At 39.7% G+C, this 22,923-nt stretch overlaps 1 protein-coding gene across 1 annotated transcript in view; it reads left to right on the top strand.

Moving 5' to 3' along the window:
• Positions 1 to 636: 636 nt before the first annotated feature.
• The window catches only part of kmt2cb (lysine (K)-specific methyltransferase 2Cb), a 96,883-nt gene continuing 74,596 nt past the window's right edge, over positions 637 to 22,923 (top strand). Inside the window, exons 1-2 of the mRNA XM_068341672.1 lie at positions 637 to 1,349; positions 15,250 to 15,438. Of these exons, the coding sequence (XP_068197773.1) occupies positions 15,251 to 15,438 (188 nt within the window). The 5' untranslated portion in view covers positions 637 to 1,349; position 15,250. The remainder of the gene's footprint in view (positions 1,350 to 15,249; positions 15,439 to 22,923) is intronic.

Raw genomic sequence — 22,923 nt, 5'->3', positions numbered from 1 at the left:
GTTGGAGGCTCCCTCTACAAAACACTCAGTTCTACGTCTACAACACTGTATGTTCGTGTGTGCGCCCAAAAACGGGTCGTGATTAGGGTATGGTCCTGACCAGCCCCGCTCTGGTCGTGGTCTGAACTAGTGTTCTCGTCACGACCCCTGAACCACAACCGCGCTTGCGCATTAAAATTAATCAAGCCTGGTAATCCCACATCTCCGGACCTGGTTGATGACTGTGAGGATTCATTACAGTACTTTTGCTGATACCACCGATACTACGGAAAATATGTATGATCTAGAGAGCTAATCGTTGAAAATCCCCTTCCCAACATGCTTAAATCCAGTTCTCCATCTTTTTGAATCCTCCACAGCCATTATTTTATTTACCAAATGTATATATCCCTCCGCAGGGTCAGAGAGTATCTTGAAGAAACTGTGAAATTGTTAACGTGTTTTTTTAAAGTCATATTATCTAGAAATATGAACGTTCCCATAACTGTGAAATGTGTCTTTCTAGACGGGACACGTCGATTTGGGAAGACTTGTGTGCCGTGGTTGTGGTAGCGGGAGGTGGATCTAGTTTTTGAAGAACACAGGTGATGTGCTTCGGTGGCACTTAACATTAGATATGGCCACCGTTAGAGTGCATTGAGACGTCATCTACAACTTAATTCAGTCATTTTTAGTATTTTCGCAGCTCCTCGACCGTGGCAGATGGAATGTATTTTTTGTCAAGCTCATGTTTGTTTTCGTCTCTCTTGTGAGGCTGCTACTACTGCGTGGCAGGCTTGCTTGCGAGAGATTCCTCACTGGCCGCTTGGTCCCGCAGCTTGTCGATGCTGGAGAAAATAGAACCAGTTGCCAAGCAAGCGGTCGGCACCCAATATTTGCTCTGACATCGCTGTATATCCGCTAATATTTACGTTTAACGTTTCGCTTACGGGGTGATGATCAGCGGTCGCTTGGACTTTGGTTTTGACTTGTGTAACGTTACGTTTATGGTAAACTGGTGGCCACAGACTTGGGTGGCTAACAGTAACTAGCTGCTTAGCGTTAAGCCCAACTCGTGCGACAGCTGTCATTGGAGAAAGGAAAGTGATCCCCTAAATGCGAGAGCCACTGAAGCGGTTTTCTGTTGGATTTACATCATCTACCTTTTCATCCAATGGGAAAAGTTGGGAATAACATTGCAACGTTGGAATATAATGATATGCGTAATGCATTTTTGAGGATTGCAGTGTTGCTTCACTGGAGAGAGGCTAGCTAGCTCAACTAGCTTGCTAGCTAGCTTGGTGATAAAAGTGCGACGTTTCATCCGCAGTATTTTGGACATGAAGAAGATAATTCCATAGGGCTGGAAGGTAAGACTTCACATGATGCTTAATCGTTTTTCATGCAAGCTGGATTTGTATGGTATTCGCCCAAGTAAAGCCAAAGCAACATGATTCATCTCCAGTCTGATGTTGGGGTTTGTCGCCGCCTTGTTTTTTTTTTTTTTTTTGACTCCGACTATTCAGTGGAACGGAACCGTAAGCAGAGTGGTTTATGGGTTCTATATAATCACAAAAAAGATACGGTTAAACTATTGGTTATATACAATAAAAATTTCAAACGCAGGTAACGTTACTTTAATAAGAAAAACATAATTTTAAACACTACGTCATTGAATAACATCATTTTCACTTTTGTGTGGCATTGTAGTTCCACTGAGCAGTTCCGTTTCATTGAATAGACCTAGCCTTTGTGTGTGTTGGGAACAAACGCTTAGCCTTGTGCTCAATGTAAAAACGTCCTATGAAAAGCGTGGTTTAGGTCACCCATTGAGTTTACCATCATCCTCACTCTACTACTTTTAAATTAACATAAGTGTTAGAGTTAAACCTTCATCTTAGTTGGTTCAGCTTAATTTAGGCGTCAGTTTCAGGGTAGTACGTTGAGTTGCCCAACAGACTAGCACCCATAGATAACCTGTTTGCAATATGAACATATTATAAAGTTGTCTCCCTAACTACTGCTTTTCCAAGCTGTATTTTACTTTGCTACGGTCATTTAAAAAGTAATTGAAGTAAGTTCCTCCTTGATTTAGACGACGTTTTGGATAATTTTGTCTGTGGTCGCGTCTGAAAGACGACAGTTAAACACAACAGGCTAGCTACCTTTAGCTGTAAGCAACTGCTTTGTGTCCATGCTAGAGTTAACAAAAGCTAGCGTTAGCATCTCCAACATCTCCAGTACCTGTTATGACTGAAACTGCATAGCAGTCTGCTACGCGTTTCCATAAGCATTTACTATAATCTTGCCATTTTCATTTGAGGTTGACATGGCAGTAAATCAGTTTATAAAATAGTTATTCTCCAACAAATGGTTGTTACAACACTTCAAGGATCACAGCACATCCCCGTTTCATTTTCAAACATTGAAGGTCATTTTAGTAATTTCTGAATAATTTTTCCATCTCACTTTAAAAATGAGTTATATTTCTTGTGAAGTTATGTGGTATTGGCCCATCTCCCAATGAGACTGGTACAGGCTAATATAGACAGAAAAGGTGAATTACCACTGACTTGCAGAGCAACATGCTAGGAGTTCCACCATATCTATCGGTACCAATCAAAACTTTCCTGATTTACTGATACTAAGAACAGATACTGATACTTTTTGAAATAACATCTGGCTATGTATTGCCTTCTCAAAAAACAGCATTAGAAAAGCATCTACAATAGAATTCAACTGTGTAGAGTGATAATATGATCTTATGACAATATTATATCCACGTTGACATTACATTTTACAGATGTGCAATAAGGTATACCACAAAAGAATCAGTAAAAATTTAGTACATCGTGCCCTTAATGGTTTCTAAACTGCTATGCTTAACATTAAAAAAAAAAAACCTATCAAGTTGACTTTCTCGTGAGTCATCCTAATTATGAGTCATAATGTAGTCTGATGTAATCGCAGCGTGGTAAATAATATACAAGCAAACAAAGGCCTCATGCAGATTTTTGCAGATATCTCATGGGAGAGAACCATCAGTGATAATTTACTAATGTGTTATGTTTGCTATTTGGATATGCTTTGGTGGAATGTTATGCATTTGATCTCATGCTGAAGTTGTTTCTAAGGGCTAATTGGGGTACTCCCACACCTACCTCTTTGTGATTGGATGTAAGGAATGTTTAGTTTGATCCAGGCCAAAATTGCAGTTGTGAAACCTTTTTGTGCTTTGGGGTACAGATTGTAGTAAAGTGACAGTGGATCCAGGATTTCTTTCCTAAAGGTTGGGAAATAGGGCATTTTAGAGATTTTACCTGATTATGATTAAAAAACTTATTGAACTGATTTTTGTATGTTGTGGATTGTTGGAGTAAATCGCATATCTTTTTACAGTGCGCCCTCATTTTTTGTGGTTAATAAGGTCCAGGAACCACACGTGATTAAGGAATCCATGATTGAGATCGCAATCTATTTATCTTATTAATTACGGTAATTTAAACGTTTATGATCCCTCCCCATACTATCACTAAACCACCTATCTGTATTACCTTTTCCCACACTCTGATAAGACTGTTCATATCATTTTTGTGTCTAACAAAAGTCCGAGACTGACGGAACAGAGCGCATTTCCAGATGCGTCAGCCAATAGAATGTGCGTACAGTATCATGTGACTGCCTAAAAACAATCCGCGATGGGGTGGAGTCGCAAGTGTTAATGTGGGAATGAGCGAGGGTGCACTACACTGTGTCTACATGTAGGTGAGGACATGCGCATGTAGGTGAGTACATGCACAACTCAATCTGCAGAGCCCTGAGGCCAAGGCCCAGTTTCCATCAAGGGCTCTTTGATTACAACCCGCTTCAAAGCGGTGATGTATTTTAATTGTTAGTGTTTTTGTGTTTGTCTGTTCGTCCATTCGTTCGTTCGTCCGTCCATTAGTCCACCAAATATCTTTGCAATTGTTGCAGATAGAAAGATGAAACAAAAAGCGCATTACTCAGGTGGCAAAGGGGATGAAAATGAGTAGATGACCTTGAGAAGACTAGGTCAAGGTCAAATTTCAACTTTTGTACACACAGGAGCCAGATAACATAGAAAGGGACGAGGGAGAAGGCCAGTGTAAGACAATAGATCAAAGCTAGTGCTTTGATCAATGACAGTAGGTCAGAGCACTGGCTTTGATGTTTGACCAATGCAAGTAGGTCTGTGTAAAATTTTGAATTTGGGGGTGTCGTGGGATGTCTGTGACTACATTAGTTCTAGTTGATCCTTGCAGAGTTCAATAAAGTACTAGGACATATAGATTACATGTTCATCCATGTTTATGTAATATAAATATATACATGTGTGTGTGCTTGATTTACATAGGAGGATTAGGGCCACTGGAAAAAAACCAAGATCTATATTGTGAGATAGAAGTTCGAATTCTGAGACGTCACCACAGCAGCACCACCGGCTTCATTCTCGTGTCTGGCGTGGTAACGCCTCATTATTGACGATGTGTTGTTACTGAATGCCAGGTGCTGGGAACAAAGCAAACGCTTTACCTGCAAATCAAAAAATGACATTTTTGTGTTTTTTTTTCTACCAACAGACCTTGAAAGTAAATTTCTTAAAAGTTAAAATCTACTTTGTTCGGCAGCACCAGTTCTAAATGTTCCCAAACTTGAGATCTCTTTCTGGTTGGTTCCATTGCAAAGCAATTAGAAGGCAAACTGTCAGCAAAGCAATCTGAACCCCAATCCAATCAATCTATAAGGTGTTGACATGATAAGCTGCTGTTCCATCCACTTTAACACATCTGGGGCCGGCCGGTGTTTAGAAGCCCCAACCGTTGATCCAAACCACTGAACTGGTGAATGAAACGCCAGTGTATCACCTGGTGAATGAAATTGCTTAGAATTTTAAAACACTTGAGTGTTTCAAATGTTATCAATCACGTGGTTTTTCATTTGAAGCAGGCTCCGAAGCAGTGGTTCATAAAGAAACTCCTACCGAGTATGTATCGGAGCTCCAAAACAAAGCAGACATCACTACTTACACTGTCTGGAGGTGTGATTGGGGTCATTGTCCTTTTGTAAAATAAATGATTGTTCAACTAAACGCAATCCAGATATGATGGCATGTTGCTGCAGGATTCTGTCGTAGCCATGCTCGTTCACTGTGTCTTGGATAAATCCTCAACAGAGTCACCAGAAAAACACCCCTACACCATCAAACCTCCTCCTCCATGCTCCACAGTGGGATCCGGGCATGTGGAATCCATCCGTTCACCTTTTCTGCATCTCATCAAGGTGCAGCGGTTTGAACCAAAGATCTCAAATCTGGACTCATCAGGACAAAGTACAAATTTCCACTGGTCTAATGTCCATTCCTTGTGATTCTTGGCACAAACAAATATCTTCTGATTGTTGATCTCCCGGCACGGTGGCGCGATGGTTAGCACTGTCGCCTCACAACACGGCGGGTCCGGGTTCGAGTCCCGCTCTGTGCGGTGTTTGCATGCTCTTCCCGTGTCTGCGTGGGTTCTCTCCGGGTCCTCCGGCTTCCTCCCACCCCCAAAAGCATGCGCTTCAGGTTAATTGGCCGGTCCCAAATTGCCTGTAGGAGTGTGTGCGTGCATGGTTGTCTGTCTTTGTGTGTGGCTCCGCGGTGCAGTGGCGTTGTGCCCGGAGTGTCCCCAGCCTCACGCCCTACGTCAGCTGAGTTAGGCTCCAGCTCCCCGTGACCCGCTGCGGCGGATGAAGTGGTAGAAAATGAATGAATAAATGTTGCCTCTCCTTAGCAGTGGTTTCCTAGCAGCTATTTGACCATGAAGGCTTTATTTGCACAGTCTCCTCTTAAGTTGGTCTGGATACGGGTCTACTGCTAGAACTCTGTAATATTCATCTGGTCTCTGATCTGAGCTGCTGTTAACTTGTGATTTTTGAGGCTGGTGACTCAGATGAACCATCTCCTCAGAAGCATGGGTGACTCTTGGTCTTCCTTTCCTGGGTTGATCCTCAAATGTGCCAGGTTTGTTTTAGCGCTTGATGATTTTTGCAACTCTGCGGAGGTACACATTAAAGCTTTTGTAATTTTCCGAACTGGCTGGCCTTCATTTCTTAAAGTAATGATGGCCACTCATTTTTCTTTTGTTAGCTGATTGGTTCTTGCCATAATATATGAGTTTTAACAGTTGTAAAATTGGGCTGTCAGCTGTGTATTAGCTTGACTTCTGCACAGCACAACAGATGTTTCCAACCACATTGATAAAGCAAGAAATTTCCCTAATAAACCCTGATAAGACATGACGGTGAAGTGAAAACCATTTCAGGTGGCCACCTCTTGAAGCTCATCAAGAGAATGCAAGAGTGTGTGAAAAGAATCAGAGCAGAGAGTGGCTACTTGGAAGAAAGTATAATATGGAACATGTTTTCAGTTATTTTACCCTTTTTTGTTAAGTACATAACTCCAGATGTGTTGATTCATAGTTTTGAATCAACACATAGCCTTCAGTGAGAATTTACAATGTAAAAAGTCATGAAAATAAAGAAAATGAATTGAGTGAGAAGGTGTGTTCAAATGTTTGGCACATACTGTAGATGAAATGTACTTGTTTTCATTTGGGGTGAATAAAAGAGTATATTGAGATGTTCAACGTGCACTTCTGTACAGAAGATGAGCTCACAAATGTCAGTCTTCAAGTGTTTCAGTGTTTGTATGACAACAGTAGTAAACAACAGAACTGATTGGTTGATTAATCACTCTGGTAACACCACCTAATGCTAATGCTAGTGCCTTTTACAAAGACCTTTGACACCTGAATTGCAACCACTTCTCAATCAGGGGGAGTGTGTTAAGGAGTGTCTTGTCCTGTGCAGACTGCAAGCAGCCCTCCACCTCACCGCATGTAGTCGGTCTGTGAAGCAGCGCATCCTCCGCTGTGTGTCCCAGCTTTATAAGCAGGTTTGGAGCTGAGCAAAGGGATTGACCAGGAAGCTGTACTCATTCAAACTTTCATGCCAAGTCAGCTTTCATCACTGTCCTACCTGTTGCAGCTTCATTCAGGTGTAGTGTTAACGGTACTGCAAGAGAATAATTAATTTTTCAGGGGACCTTTTGAGATACTTAATGCAAGCAAGCTTGTGCTTAAGCAATAATCTATGCTAGGTGTGTGTTTGATGCTAATTTCCTCTCATTGTTTGTGAACTTTTTCATGGCCCAAATAATACATAATCTGATGTGATACATTTTATGAAATTCATATTTGAGAATTCAATATAAATGCAGATAGAAATGTTAAGTTTGCACTAATACAGTGAAACTAATATTTTTGGTAAAATGAGGGGTGTTAATATACTACCCCTAACTGGTTTGCGCACCCTTTGCTGTTTTCCTTGTTTCTCCAGTTTATCCATGCCACCTTATTTCGTATGTGGCTGTAAACAGCAACTAATTTACCACTGATCGTTATATAGGATTTTTTTTCAGTGGGTGGGTTGCAGTGGCCATTTCTACAAGACATGCATTTATAAAAATGGAAAGGTGCACTCTGAACATATGAACAGTTTTAAGATCCTCCAATTGCATGCAATATGATCATAACCAGTCATGTTTGACTGTTAAAAGAATGCAACGGAAAATTTAGTTTAACAAGAGTGCAGTTTAGTGTATAAGCTATTTCATGGTCTGCATTCGTTCTACTGTAATATTGTTAGTGCTATGTATAAGCAGTGATCTAAAACAAAGTTTAGATCACAAGATCAAAATGCTCAGGATTATGTGGGGATATCAGTAAAAAAAATTGTTAACTATTTTTCTACTGTGATTATAGGTTTGTGTTTTCCTGAGACATGTCATCTACATTTTTGGGTTTAAGTGGAGAAAACCCAAATGTAAAATTATTGAATACTGATGAGATATTCAGTAATTTCACATTTCTATTTTTATATTTCAAACAAAAGTATTAACGGGACTGGAAAGTCACTCTACACATCAACCACAAACATGCTTGGGAGACAATTTTTCAAATCTTGCTAAATGATATGCAGCCCAGGTGCTATTTTTATGTAGCCTCTGAAGTTTTGAAGTCATTTTTTTAGATGACCCAAACCCTGGCCTTCCACGAAGCTGATTGGAACCATGTCTGAAGGTATTATCTTTGAGGTCATCAAACTTGCTTTACCATGCACTCAGCAAGTCATTGACTTGAACTTACCTCTTTCTGTCATGCTTTTTTCTTAAATGTTTGTGTGTAGCGGGAGAGATGTGATACTAGTTTACCTGGCAGAGCTGCTTCTGCAGTTATTTTCCCTTATTTGATTAAAAGTTCAACATGAACGTTTCTTACAGCTTCCTGTTGTCTTTCTTGTGATCACAGTGCGTTTTTTTTCAATAGTGATTGCAAAAGGCCTATAAAAGTACTACTGCCTCCTTTTGGAGGCATATCGCAATGTCAGTGATTTTTTAATTTGGTTTGGATTTGGTAATTAATAAAGTGAGGTAGCACGAGAGCTTGTAATTGGGCTCCTTTGATGAGGGCCAAGTGTACAGAAATGAGCCAACCAAAAAATTGCAGGTAAAACTTTTTCTTTTATTTGTCTACTCACAACAACAAAAAGACCCATGTACTGTCAGCAGCACATCCTCCACCTCGAGCCAATTCAGAATCCTCACCATGCTTTAGGTCAGGGCCTTTATACTGCTGGTCATGACCAACTGTCCTACCCAGGGAACCTAACCCAAAGTCACCCATAATCATGGTGGCAATAATGAACAAAAAAACCCCATTTCAAAACACATGACACAACTCCCATACTCATGCTGAACAGTCTGCTTAAATTCAGCAACCTCAGTATTTGTAACAATGATATATACTTTTTAACACAAATCAGCCACCCTTTTCACAGTGGTATGCTCCAGTCCCTTTCACCTCCCTATAAAATGATCATGGAAACTAGGTGTGAATCTTTTAGACAATTTAGGGCAGAACAGGAGGTAAGTATCACAGCATTTGTTTGATTTGACTTTGAATAAATTATTTAATCAGATACTTTGTGTGTCTTTTGTAAACGGAATGAAATGTACATATAAGCTAATAAAAATTGGCACAAACTGAAAACAGTTGTGATTCACAGCTGACTTGTCAGCATTCAAATATTCAGGTTGGGCCATGTGTAGCAAACAAATGTTTGGGTAGGTGCTAACCATGTGGAGCAAAAATAAATTACAATATACTAGACTAAAAATAATTAACCCATTTCAGTGATAAGGGCAGGCTGGCTTTACCACAGAGCTGTAAACTTCCTAAGCATAATTGAAAAATTAGGTCTTTCATATGTCTTTGTATCACTGTCTAAATGTGGAATGTATCTTTTATCTCTCTGTATAGTATGTATGTGCAATAGGAATGGAAGGTGTTGCTATTCATTAGTAGTAAATTAGTTATGAGTAATTATTACATGTTGGTATTTTTAATTGATTAAGCTAATCCCTTCACGGATTTTATGTGGGTCTTTACAGAAGCATCGCTTGAAATTGACATTTATTTTTGTATGTATAGGGAGTGTAAATAAGTCCACACTAAATTTGACTGTTTAGACTCCATAGTAGCCTCATGCAAACAGAGATTATGCAACTGCACCACAGCAAAATCACTTCTGTGCAACACCTTTTTTGTCCACATGGAACAATGCAAAGGCATATCTACAGTGCTCCAGTGCGCAGTTTTGTTTTCAGTCCAGCAGCATCCATGTTTATTGCAATGTCATACATGTGTTGTAGTAATTACAAAGAATGTTCTAACATGATAAATGATTTACCGTGAAGGAAATCCCATATTTACTGGACTATAGAGCGCATCGGGATATAAACCGCACTCAACGAAATTTTAAAAGAAAAATGTTTTTTATGTAAATTAGTCACACCACACATATATATATATATATATATATATATATATATGTGTGTGTGTGTGTACTTCGTCGGCGCGCATGCCGATGGAAATAGCCGAAATGACCCGAACGCACTCGGTTCATGACCTCCTCTCGTCCAATGAAATAAAAAGGATTCCATTTTTACAAGCTAAACCCGTGAATTGGTGTACGACAAGGCAAGGACGATCGAAAGAAAATGAGAATAGAGGGTTTTATAGTAGATTTTGTGTTAAAATTCTAATTGAACAAGAAATGGTGAATGCTGAGAGGGGGTAGGAGTGGTGACAGACTGATCAGAAGGTAAATGAAAGATATTATCAATACTCTTTTTAGTCTTAGACTTTTGATCCCTATGACCGGCAGGAATAACCAGCGATGTATGTAAATGTGTATTCACCTCGCTTGCTATAATAGCAAGTAAAACTTACAAGTAAACATTGAGTAATACCAAGAATCAAATTTATTAAAATCAAAATGTCTAAGTCAAAGTTTAAATGTCTTCTAGTTTAAGTAAAACTTACAAGTAAACATTGAGTAATATTTTGTATGACTTTATCTTCACATAGTGAATGCAAGTTTTCAATTGTTGGATCTCACATTTATACCTGCATAAAGTAGGATAGAAATAAAGATAGTTAAGCTTGAACTGTTGACTTAAGTGTATTTTTGTTGGTAAACTGAACAGAAGATTTTGCCCTCAGAATGCACCAGAATGCAGGAAAACAACCCCATTTTCTAAAAATGTGGCTTACTCAATTCATTTACACTGAGCCATAGTGGCTTAGTCATACTACCTCCTAGTGCAAGCCCAGCTTTAAGGTGTGCACTTTAGGTACACCTTAAGTACAGTTTACACTTGGGTACATTTAACTGCAGTTCTATTACAATTCTACCTTAAGTACACTTTAAGCACGTTCCACATATCGACAAAATAATTAAAACTACCATCGAGTTTATGTGTGTAACACACTTCATATATGATTCAATACGGATGTGCGTGCGCAAATCAAAAACGCGCTGTGAGTTACATGGAAGCACATTTCAAGCCAATTGTCTTCTATTTCAATGTGCTCTTAAACTAGACTCCAAATAACAAACACGGCTCTAGCCACTACCAAATTCTTGCTTAAAATTCTGGCATCTTATGTTTAAGCAACTCGCGAGGGATTCAGGCACACACTTAAATACACTTTAAGCAGGCAACTTCTTCGACATAAAACCTACGTAATGGCAACAAATTACAAAGCAATCTATTGAATTGATGTAATATATACTCAGTTGAAGTAGTGACCTGGAAGCCGTTGGAGAACACTGAAAAACAGTTAAGAAAATATAGAAGTGCGCTTGGTCCGCACCGACTGCGAGACGCGGTCGCCATTAAATGAATACTTTCAGAGGTCTAACCTCTGCCCCTTCATTAACTATGTGTTGATGCAATCTGACGCAAAACCTAGACTTGTACAATATAGAAATGTTAGTTTAGCAGATACTTAAAAGGAAATAAATGCAAAGTGAAGGCAAAGTTTTGTAGTTTAAAAACACATTCTAAAAATGTTCTAAGTAAATAATACTTAATCCAATCCATGATTTACAACGTTCGGGTTTGCAGTGTAACCCTACCCTTAGCCCTCCCTGCTAATTCTGTGGAACTGTCTGATTAACTGAAGGGGTGTGTTCAGCAAAATAGCAGTGGTGAGTTCAATTAGGGAGGGCGTTGATTCTGTGAAAAAAAATGAGTTCTTAACATGTAGTCCTTATTTAAAGATCAAGGGACCTGATTGCATATGCTGGCTGTGCATTTGTCCTGAAAAACTGAGGAAAAGGGTCGTTCAAGACATTATTCTGATGAAAAGAGTTTTTAATCAAGAAATGGATAAAAGAGGGGAAAACTAAGGCCCCGTCCACACAATGACGATTTTTTTAAAAAAACGCAACTTTTTAAAAACGCATCGAAAACGATTCGCATCCACACAACAGCGTTTTTAAAAAAAATCTCCGTCCACACGTAAATGCACCAGGGCGTTTTCGAAGACGGCTATAAGCATGCCAAACCATGTGATGGCAGTATTGAGTCAAATTTTATCCAATAGTAATCCTCCGTGTTTTGTTGTCACAACACACGGGCCCATAAATATGACGTCACAGCGGTTTTCGTTGCAGGCAAGACGTCAGCGTTTTTAAAAAGTCCCGGGGATACACTGCCCACACGACAACGCAGACCCGGCATTTTAAAAAAAAAAATCCACCTCGGCCAGCATTTTCGAAAAGTTGCGTTTTCGTTCCAGATATCTGCGTTGTCATGTGGACGGAAGGCGTAAACGCAACAAAAAAGTTGCGTTTTTAAAAAAATCCATCATCGTGTGGACAGGGCCTAAGAGTGGATAGACAGGAGGGGGTGTGAAGGCAGGGATACACTATGGGGATAATTTGTGGGGTTCCTTGGTGTTATCTTCTGTCACCTTGAGTCATTTGTGACTGCTGAGTATTGTATGTAGATGTGCCTTGCTCAACATGTGGGCCCTCAGTCCGTAGTTCTGTTATGCTTTTTTTTGTTTTTTTATGCTTTTTATGCAATGTGGGTTGCATGAGCTACTGTTATGTGTATTTATGTGGTTTTATGTAATTATGTAATGTCTATTTCTCTTTTTCATGTTACTGTTGTGTTTTTACGTATTTATTTTGAGCAGATGATATACTAAATTTCCTCCGTGATCAATAATGTATCTTAAAACCTACAAAGAAGTGAAGAAACTTATCATTTTAGCTAAACAGCCTATATCAAATTCTTTAAAATGACAGCCAAAACTGGAAAGATGAGGAAGATAAAGAAAAGCAACTTCTGGAATGGATCGGCGAATAACCAGACTGGCAAAGGCTCAGCCAATGATCAGCTCCAGGAGGATCAGAGGAGATCTAAACATGCCTGGAGTCGCCAGCACAATCTTTGGACCTGAATCCCATCGAAAACTTGTGGACTGACATAAAAAATGCTGTTCATGAAGCAAAACCAAGACTCCATGCACCACAGATGTGAAGCAGTTATCAACAACCATTGTTATGCAACAAAATATTAGTATAGGATACTCAACAAAGTTGATTTTTCAAGAAAATCTTGTTTTGTACAATGCATTTTTGAGTTTCCTAAGACAGATGTCAACACTTTTTTGAACATTACATTTCTTGACTTTGTGTGAAATATAAAATTTAATTACTTTTTTCCAATTTTCTTGCTTTGACAGAATGTGTAGTGTCCCTAATGCATTTGTGCTCATTAAAACATAATTGAAGAATTTTGAAGAATTTCTCACCTTTTTAAAGACACAGCTATTTAGAGCACAGCTATATATATTGTGTGTACAAGCCAGAGATAGTGAATATATTGAGAGATAGTGAATATATTGGTAGAAGGATGCTGAGTTTTGAACTGCCGGGCAGGAGGCCTAGTGGAAGACCAAAGAGGAGGTTTATTGATGTAGTGAGAGAGGACATGAAAGTAGTTGGTGTGAGAGAAGAGAATGCAGAAGACAGGGTTAGATGGAGGCAACTGATTTGCTGTGGCCACCTCTGAAGGGAAAAGCCGAAAGGAGAAGAAGACAGGCCCCTGAAACAAACACAGCCACACACAAGGGGGCCTGTAAGCATGCAATTTGAACATGGTAGGAGGTAGAGCGAAGGTTAGCCTGGTGCACAGCCAAATAAGTCCTTGCATTTTATTGTGTAAAAAACATTTGATCCCTTATAGAAAAACATGATATATCACTTTGTGGCAATGTCCTTGTTAGCAGTCAAAGGTTAGACATTTGTAGTCGTTGGCCACCAGGTTTACACACATCTCAGAAGAGATTTTGAGTCAATTCCTTTTTTAAATCCTCTCACAAACGCAAAAAAAGTTTTGAAGTTGGAGTTTGGTGAATTCAGAGTTCTAGCTCCATGCACAAGTGTTCCATGGAATTAAGGGCCAGATACTTTTTGGCCACTCCAGGATGTTAATATTCTTTTGCCACTACTTTGTTGCCTTATTTTTATGCCATTGTCAGGTTGGAATACCCATCCATGAACCATTTTCTGTGTCTTGCCGAATGAAGGAGGTTCCCATCAAGGATTTCACGGTGAATAGCTCTGCCCATCTTTCCTTTGATGCAATAAAATTGTCCTGTCCCTTTAATAGAAGAACACTCCCAAAGCATGGATTTTGCCACCTCTATGCTTGAGTGTGGAGTTGGTGCTCTTCGTGTCAGAACCCCCACTGTGTAGTTCTTGGCTGATCTCAGCTTTCTTGTGACCATTTCATATCTGTGTGGTGAGATCTTGCATGGAGCACCAGAACATTGGAGATTGCAGGCTAAGTTGTTTCTTGAATTTGCGAATAACCACACCACATTGCAGGGAGATGACCCCTGAATAGAAAACATTGAGGGTACATCGTCCACACGACAACGCATACCCGGCATTTTAAAAAAACTTCACTTTGGCCAGCGTTTACAAAAGTTGGTTTTCGTCCAGGATATTTGCGTTGTCGTGTGGACAGAAGGCGTATCCGCAACAAAAGACTTGCATTTTCGAAAAGATCCAGCACTGTGTGGGCGGGGCCTCAGAGCTGTTTGGAAATGGTCCTGATGCTCATTTCAGACTTGTGCAGGTCTATAGTATTTTTGCAGTTTGACTTCACGATCACGGGTAACAGCATACAGCGTTTTCCTTCTGTGTTTTCCTTCTATTGGCAAATCATAAAATAATTTTAAATGTGGAAGCCACCATCTATGGAATTGGTGTGGAGATGAGGCAGATAATTGTGTAGAAGTCTATGAAAGCTTCGTATTGATTCCATTTTTATATTCACAATGAGCTAATTATTTACAAAGCTGACTTTGTATTGTACTTCCCTATTCCTACCCACCTTTGGAAAATTTTTCAACAATATGAAGCCAATTGAAATCAGAGCGGGTGGCGCAGTGGTTAGCGCTGCCGCCTCATAACACGGTGGACCTGGGTTTGAGTCCCGTTCTGTGCGGAGTTCGCATGCTCTCCCCGTGTCTGCGTGGGTTCTCTCCGGGTTCTCCAGCTTCCTCCCACCTCCAAAAGCATGCGCTTCAGGTTGATTAGCCGTTCCAAAATTGCCCGTAGGAATGAGTGTGTGTGTGCATGGTTGTATGTCTTTGTGTGTGGCTCCGTGGTGCACTGGTGTCGGGCCCGGAGTGTCCCCCGCCTCACGCCCTATTCCGCCGAGATAGGCTCCGGCTCCCCGTGACCCGCAGCGGTGGTAAACTAAAGATGACTGACTGAAATCAGAGCTTGCCGCCTGTGCAACACACATTACTATGTTAACTGTCTTGCCATCTTCTTCAGAATGTCATCAGAGGATAAGACTGTGGAACCCTCTGACCAGGGACCCTCATCGCCCTCCAGCAGTGTAGGGGCCATTTCCACAGGACGTCCTGCCCACACAGACAAACGAACACATGGCAGGCCGCGCAAGGATGCTTCTGCCATCATACCCCAGGCACCACCCTCATCTACGTATAAGAGCAGGAGGAAGTAGGTTTTATAACCCTGACATTCAAAATAAAAGTAGGACTAAACATTTTGTATTTTTAAGCAGTGGCAATATTTTAAATCCCTGGATGCAACATGATCATGTTGCTACTTTAAAAGAAGATTTTTAGATTTATTTTAAAAAAAATCTTATACGTATTAGTAATGGCCATGTGGTCTGGTGCCATGGCCATTACACTGCTCTCACATTGAGGGGTGTACATTTTTATAGCAGTAGGCATTGGTGAATCATTAAGATGGCCTATTCGTGTATAGAGGTGTGAAAATACTTGGCTTCCTAAAGTTTTTGAAATCCTGAGGAGTGCATAACATTGAACCTAATACCTAAGTCAGAATGAGATCACAAACAGACCCACTAAAGTCATATTTCATTCACATTTCAGATATGATTCTTCTCTATCTTTTTACTAAAATTCTGCATCAGCTCATGTTGAAGTATCTTGGTAACCATAGTTACCAATACTTACTAACAAGCATTTTACTAGTTTACTAACTCTAAACTATGTCTTGGTTAAATGTACAAAGAAAATGGTCATATGAAACATTGATTTGCATCGTGGTGGTGTTTCTCGCCCCCAAACCTTCTGCTTGTGTTAAAATGGAACAACTCTGTGGATTTTGTTCATTTAAAGAATTTTTTTTCTGTCTCAGGAGATTCCCCTTTGAAAGTACACTAAGGCGTTGACTAGACACTGTTATGAAGTAACTCTAAAACTTTAAAGGTCCCATATTATGTATTTTTAACTTAATGTCATTCAGCTGCCAGATGTCCAACTAGACTGTATTCCGAATATTTTGACCTAAAGTGGTCTGTGGTCCTAAGTATCAGCTTTTCAAAATCGCTCATCTGAGCTACTCACAAAACACTTCGTTTCAGACCTCCGGCTGTAGTATGTTAATGAGCTCCGCTGGTCAACGCCTCCTTCACCTGGGTCACGCCCTTCTGAAGGAGAGCGTTAGGCTAACAGACCTGTGTGCGTTGTCGATATGACTCTAACACGTGCGCGCACACACAATACGAAACAAAGCACAACTCCCTACTTTAACTTCATGCCAACAAACAATAAGAAAATATGAGACCAATTTACGTGCGTTTTAGCTTTATACTGTAGGTCCGGCACGCACACATGTGTTGGAGCGTGCGCGCACACGCAAACACAAAAACAAAGGAGGCCTTCCTACATAGCCTAGCATAACATGACTTCATTCATGCTAACAGACAACAGGAAAAAAGATAAAATGTGAGCCCAACTTATGTGCGTTGTACCTAGATACTGTAGGTTTAGCATGCACACACGTGTTGGAACGCACACAAGCAAATGCGAAACAAAGCAGTACTACCTAATTAGCCAAATAGCACCCGATCACTCATGGTAACACAACTACAAAAAAGATAAATGCGGTGAGACTTACCTGTAACCAGGGTGGAGTTCCTTGGTCCCGTATGGTTGGGAGTGATCCTTGAATGAGGATCAGTCTCGAGGCAAAGCCCTGTCTGTACTGACCCTGATTGCTAAAACAGGCTGGAGTGAAGTGGTTCGCACGCACAAACAAATATGCAGGTGATGTAGCCGGCACATTGCCATTAAAAATGAAATGCAACCACGCTCTCTTCTGTTCTTCTTTGGATGGGATTAAAAATAAACACTCGTGTTGATTTGTGCAGTCAACAACTGAGCAACTATCGTGTCTCCCTCTCACGGACGCCATTTCAACAGACTGCTGCGTCACGTCCGACGCAAAGAACTCCGTCTTGGGGATGGCCACGCCCTTGAGCATGTCAACCAATCCATATTGTCCAATACTCTGTCCAATTGCACAGAGTGCCTAGTCTGACGTCAAGAATGGGGACTCGAGCGCAATATGATCCATTTGAATCGTTCAGAGCCATGAGTTCCTAAAACTCCAAATATCTATTGATGCAGGGAGCGTTTGTTTACAAGATTCTAGCAGTTAGTTATTCTAGGGAGGACCACTATGTATATGTAGAGATCTGAAAAAGTGTGATTTTCATAATAGGGCCCCTTTAAAATATTTTTATGATTCCCCCACTCCCCTTTTTCTTCAAACCAAGAAATACCGGTACCTTTGAGAAATATATTGTTGGTTCAATAGCAGTACACCTGATTGGTTGCAGTGATGAAATAAATTTTCAATTAATCCTTTAGTCAACGGTAACACAAAATGTTTGTCAATTAATCTGATCATTGAATAATTGTCTTTTTTCCAAGCAAAAATGTTAGTCATTATCAACTGAGTCTTTGGATTTTGGAGTGTTGGTTAGACAAACAAAACAATTTTTCATGGTTTCGAGGATTTTTGTTGGTTTTTCTGACATTTCATAGACATTTGTGAAAATAAAAATTGCCAGCATATCAATGAAAGTAATTATTTCAAGCCTTGGTTTGTTGAATAGGAGCCCTTGTCCCATTGGTGTTTTTAATAATTCCAGCACAGAAATGCCTTACGAGGGAGTGGCACCTGACTTTTTGTAATCTCCATAGAAATATATTGTAGAAAATATCAGATATTTAAATTAATGTTAATCCACAATAATATCCATTCATAGATTTTGTAGAGATAGATCCACTGCATTTCTAGACACCTCTGCATTGAGTTTAGATTACATTGAGCATATACTCGATTTCCAGTGTATTGTATAACAATTGTCTAATTTTTGTAGGCTTTTCGTGCAAGACTACCTGTTTGGTTGTTCTGAAATCTGACTACTGTAATTTTAATTTTGTCATGTTCATCACGTACAGTTGTTTTTGTTCTTCAGATGGAAATAGTGACCATGAAAACTGAAATCACTAGAGTTAAGTTATGACTAAAATCTGTCAGAAATAAGTTTTGTAGACGTTTTTGTTTGAGTATCAAATTTTCCCACTTTAGAGCTGCAAGTGAATCCATTCCACAATCCTTTTCAAGTTTTCCAGTCAGCGCTCTTTTTGCTGGGACTACTTACCATGGCATTATTTTCATCTTTTTTCTTTTTCTCAGTCTGGGATTGTCAAGGGAGTTGAGCACGTTATGGGGTTGACTGTTAGTCTTGATTGATTATCAGTGAAAAAAATAGTATCTCAGTGCTGAAATTTGATTCCTCTGTTGTGGCTATACGTAATTACAGCTGAATGTTGTACAGCAATCTGTGATATTAACACCACAAACACTTGTGTGTTTACATTGGGTTCTTCTACTCGATGAAAACATCTCAACAGCTAATTTTTACACCTGATTTGCCATGCAGAATGAAAAGCTACGTAAATGTCAATAGTTAAGGATTGTGAAAGTGCTTTCTGTCAACAGGCAAACAAAGATCTTTCAGACTGATGAAGTACTGTAAAATTAAGCATGATATGTGATAAAAATGTAAATGGTCTCCTGATTAAGTTGTGCCCTGGTCTGTACCAGTCTTTAGATCAACATGTCTTTTTTGTTGTGCTCATTTGGTGAAGAATTTACTGAAATCCATCTATTTTTATTTCTGCACCGGGCATTATTAAAAATGAAGCTTTTCACATTGAGATTTGTATTACTTATTGCTAAGTTTTTTCTTTTGGGTAAAGGGTGTGGCTCTGTCATCAAGTATTCACCCTCTGACCAAAATGCAGATTTCTCTTAAATTACATACACTTTGTCTAAAAATGTGGTATATTATTTAAAGGTAATGTCAGTAAATAATGTCTCTTCATTAGAATGGACTTTAACAGCTTTAATTTTATGTAGCTTTGGCTTCTGTTACCCATCAATTTACACCATCTTGTTTAGGTGTCATGTGTTTGCACAAAATTTCATGAAAATGCTATACAGGATCGGCAATCAAGGAAATAGATTGTAGCTTTCTTGTTGCTTCATTTTAGAAATTGTAGGTTACAAGTAAATAACACAACAAATCATTGGTCAGTTCTATCTTTCTATCTAATTACCTTAGTGTTTCCTTTTCTCGCTTGTCCATGCTGGTGCCAGTAACAAACAGTACATAGAATCGAAGTGGAGGGTTGCCAGAGTGCAAAACGTGCTGTGGTAGAATAAGCTGGAAGAAACATTATGACAAGCAGTTCTGCACATAAATACATATTTACTGTACCATTTAATACAATGAGAAGGTGCCTCGAATGATGATTGTAAATTTTTTTTTTTTTTTTTTGCATCGTTTAATACTTTCAATACATTTTGCAGGAAAAAAAATACAATAGTATTGTTCCTCCAGTGTTGCTCTCAATAGATCCCCAAATTGCAGTGTTGTCTAACAGTGTGACAGTCCACTCTTGGGCAAATATGGAAAGAGGTCTGTTCGAGGTTGTGTCCATTGTACTGAAATGTTTGAATTTAATTGAAATGCTTAAACCAACATTTGCTAAATGTTTCATCTGTCATTCCTTGGTTTTTGGGTTGTCCCTTATCTTGACATGGAAGTCATTTAGAGGAAGAGGTCGATTTGGCAATGAGTCATTTGTGTTTCCAGCTCCATTGGCACCAACAATTACTCCACCTCTTCGTCTCCTTCCCCACTTCAAACCTCCTGTATTGTTATGAGTACCTCTGAGACCTGTTTCTGCTCCCCCCGCTTAGCATGCTCACAATTAATGTTGCTATTTAATTTGTTACCATAACTATTATACCCTCCACACAGTACTTCCAAATTTAACTGAAATCCCATCGGTGCACACAGATTCCCATTCTGAAACAGATCTCAATGGTATGTAAAAAAAATGAGGTATGTGTGTGCATTTGTATGAGTTGGCATGCAGGCTCATTTGCTGATGGAGCATATTCACTGAGATGTTGCAAGGGTGTCACTTTCTTTGCAATTGCTTTGTGTGTGTGGGTGTGGGTGTGGGTGTTTTAATACATGAAAACTTCTTTGAAGAAATGAACGAGGAAGGTGAAGGAAAACCTAATGTTTATTCTGGCACTCTTAGAAAGAAAATTTTGGAATGGAGAAGTAAAGAGATATATTTTTCCTACTAAGCAGGAGATAGACACATTAAGGCATTGTGTCATTGGTTGGGGGTCAGTAAGGCTGGTCAGCGAGGGCAGGATTTTGTGGGGTGGCATTTAAATTGAAGCATTAAAAATATGGATATGCATTCATTCATTCACTACCACTTGTTCTGCTTATAGATGGTTGAAGGGATTGCTGGAGCCTAACACAGCTGACGCAGGCAAGAGGCGGAGGACACTTGGAGCATGTGCACTGCAGAGCCACATGAATGAAAAATAGTCAGGCACATATTTACACCTATGGGCAATTTACACTGATCAATTCAACCAGAGTGCATGTTTGTGACGGTGGGATGAAGCCGGAGACAACCCATGCGTACTCGGGGAGAACATACAGTCTCTGGAGGACTTGAACTTGGAGCCTTCTTGCAGTGTGGCGACAGCGGTACCCACTGCGCCACCGTGTCTCCCATGGATGTACAGTATTTAAAATATTCAGTGCCCACGCCAATAATTATTTTCAGTGAAGAGTTTGGTTATTTTAAATGTATTATAGAACATTTCACTTTTTTTTCTCCTCACCACAAGATGTATAGCCACTACCTATGCTTTCAATTGTGTCAAGGTGCTTCAGGATTTGCGGTTTAATCAATTTTTACTTCTTATTAATTTTTGCACCAAACCATTGCCGTATTTGTATTTTAGAACCAGAAGGAGTCACCTCATCATCTTAGCCAAGATGGGTCAAAGCCTATCTTCCTGTGCTTGTTCAATCAATCAGTCAATCAACTTTTATTTATATAGCGCTTAATCACATCTGGAGATATTTCAAAGTGCTTAACAGACAGAAAGCCAACAGAGCCCTCCAGAGCAAGCATAAGTGACAGTGGCGGAGAAAAACACCCTCAAAGAAACTCCGGGTAGGACCCAGGCTCAGGAGGGCGGTCATCTGCCTTGACCTGTTGGTTGGGAGAAAGAAATACACTGGGGATAGATATTGATCAAGGAAAGGGGAGACAGAGAGAAAGAGTGGCAGATAGGCCAGATTGAATTTTCATGTCCATATTCAGCTGTTGCTGAAGTGGGGGCAGAATTTCGAGGCCTTTGGATTTCCTGTCTTCTATGCGTATTCCCCACCTGTTGAACAGAAGCACAAAGACAGCGGCAATATCTTGCAAACAAAGAGTGCCATTTAACAGTAGTAGTGAATTATAAAAGCATGAAAAGATAAAAATAAGAAGCTCCAGAGTATCTCCCTTTAACGGGAGAGACGGGTAAAAATACCCTCAAGCAGCCTAGGCCTACATCAGCATATCTAGTATAATGTGTGTCATTTCCAATAGTAGGTTTGATCAAAGAGGAGGGTTTTTCATCTACTCTTAAATAAGCTAATGGTGTCAGCTGTGCCAGTAGTTGTAGCAGGGTTAGCTACCCTCCCTTAGTAGCAGAGGAGCTGATGACATCCGTACAACCATCACCTTTTCAATTAATTAGCAGAAGTTTGTTTCTCGTTTCGATGGCCTACCTGCTTGTTATAATTTGTGATAAAGATTTGTTGGTGTTTTAATAGAGGGCAAATGTGCAGAATAGGAACAGAATGCAAAACTTAATCCAATAATTATTCAACTATGGTGTAGGGCTAGAATTATTAGTGTAAATGTTATGTTTTCTTATGTGAAGAAAACAAAGACATTTTTTGCTGAAACCTGCTGAAACATGGTTTTGTAATCTCAAGCGGTGGTAATCTTGCTGGTTACCATTGCCAGATTCCATCCTATTAATATGCAGAAAAGTAAAATGCACATTGACCTCTTCAGAAACTTAGTTGAAAACACAACTTCGACATCAACTTATTTATATCAGAGGAATGTAATTTAGCATTTCTTGAGTGGATACAAACAACTCATATTTCCAGAGGTTCTAGTGCCTTTTTTTTTTACCCAGAATTTGCCCCCTTTAGATTGTTATTCGACAGATGGAGAAGGTCTTTATTGTACTTGACAATGTGAGGCTGTTGTAGCTGTTTTTCTTTATTTAAAATTCCCTTTCTTCTTTCGGCTTTTCCCTTCAGGGGTCGCCACTGCGAATCAGTTGCCTCCATCTAACCCTGTCTTCTGCATCCTCTTCTCTTCGCACCAACTACCTTCGTGTGCTCTTTCACTACATCCATAAACCTCCTCTTGAGTATTCCTCTAGGCCTCCTGCCTGACAGTTCAAAACTCAGCATCATTCTACCAATGTATTCACAATGTCTTACACTATTTTAAATAATATTATTCACTATCTATTATCCGCGGTGCACTGGCATCGTGCCCGGAGTGTCCCCCGCCTCACGCCCTATGCCTCCGAGATAAGCTCTGGCTCCCCGTGACCCGCTGCGGCGGATACAGCGGTGGTGATCTGAAGATGACTATCTATTATACTATTTTAAATTCTATTTATGGTTCATCATTATTTTCTTTTTTTGTGTGATCATTCAATTTTTTAATTTTTTTATTCTAGCTGACAGCCCATGAATTT

Source organism: Antennarius striatus, chromosome 18 (assembly GCF_040054535.1).
Source record: "Antennarius striatus isolate MH-2024 chromosome 18, ASM4005453v1, whole genome shotgun sequence".
NCBI lineage: Eukaryota > Metazoa > Chordata > Actinopteri > Lophiiformes > Antennariidae > Antennarius > Antennarius striatus.
The sequence above is the reverse complement of the archived record's forward strand: the minus strand, read 5'-3'. Positions and strand labels throughout refer to the sequence as shown.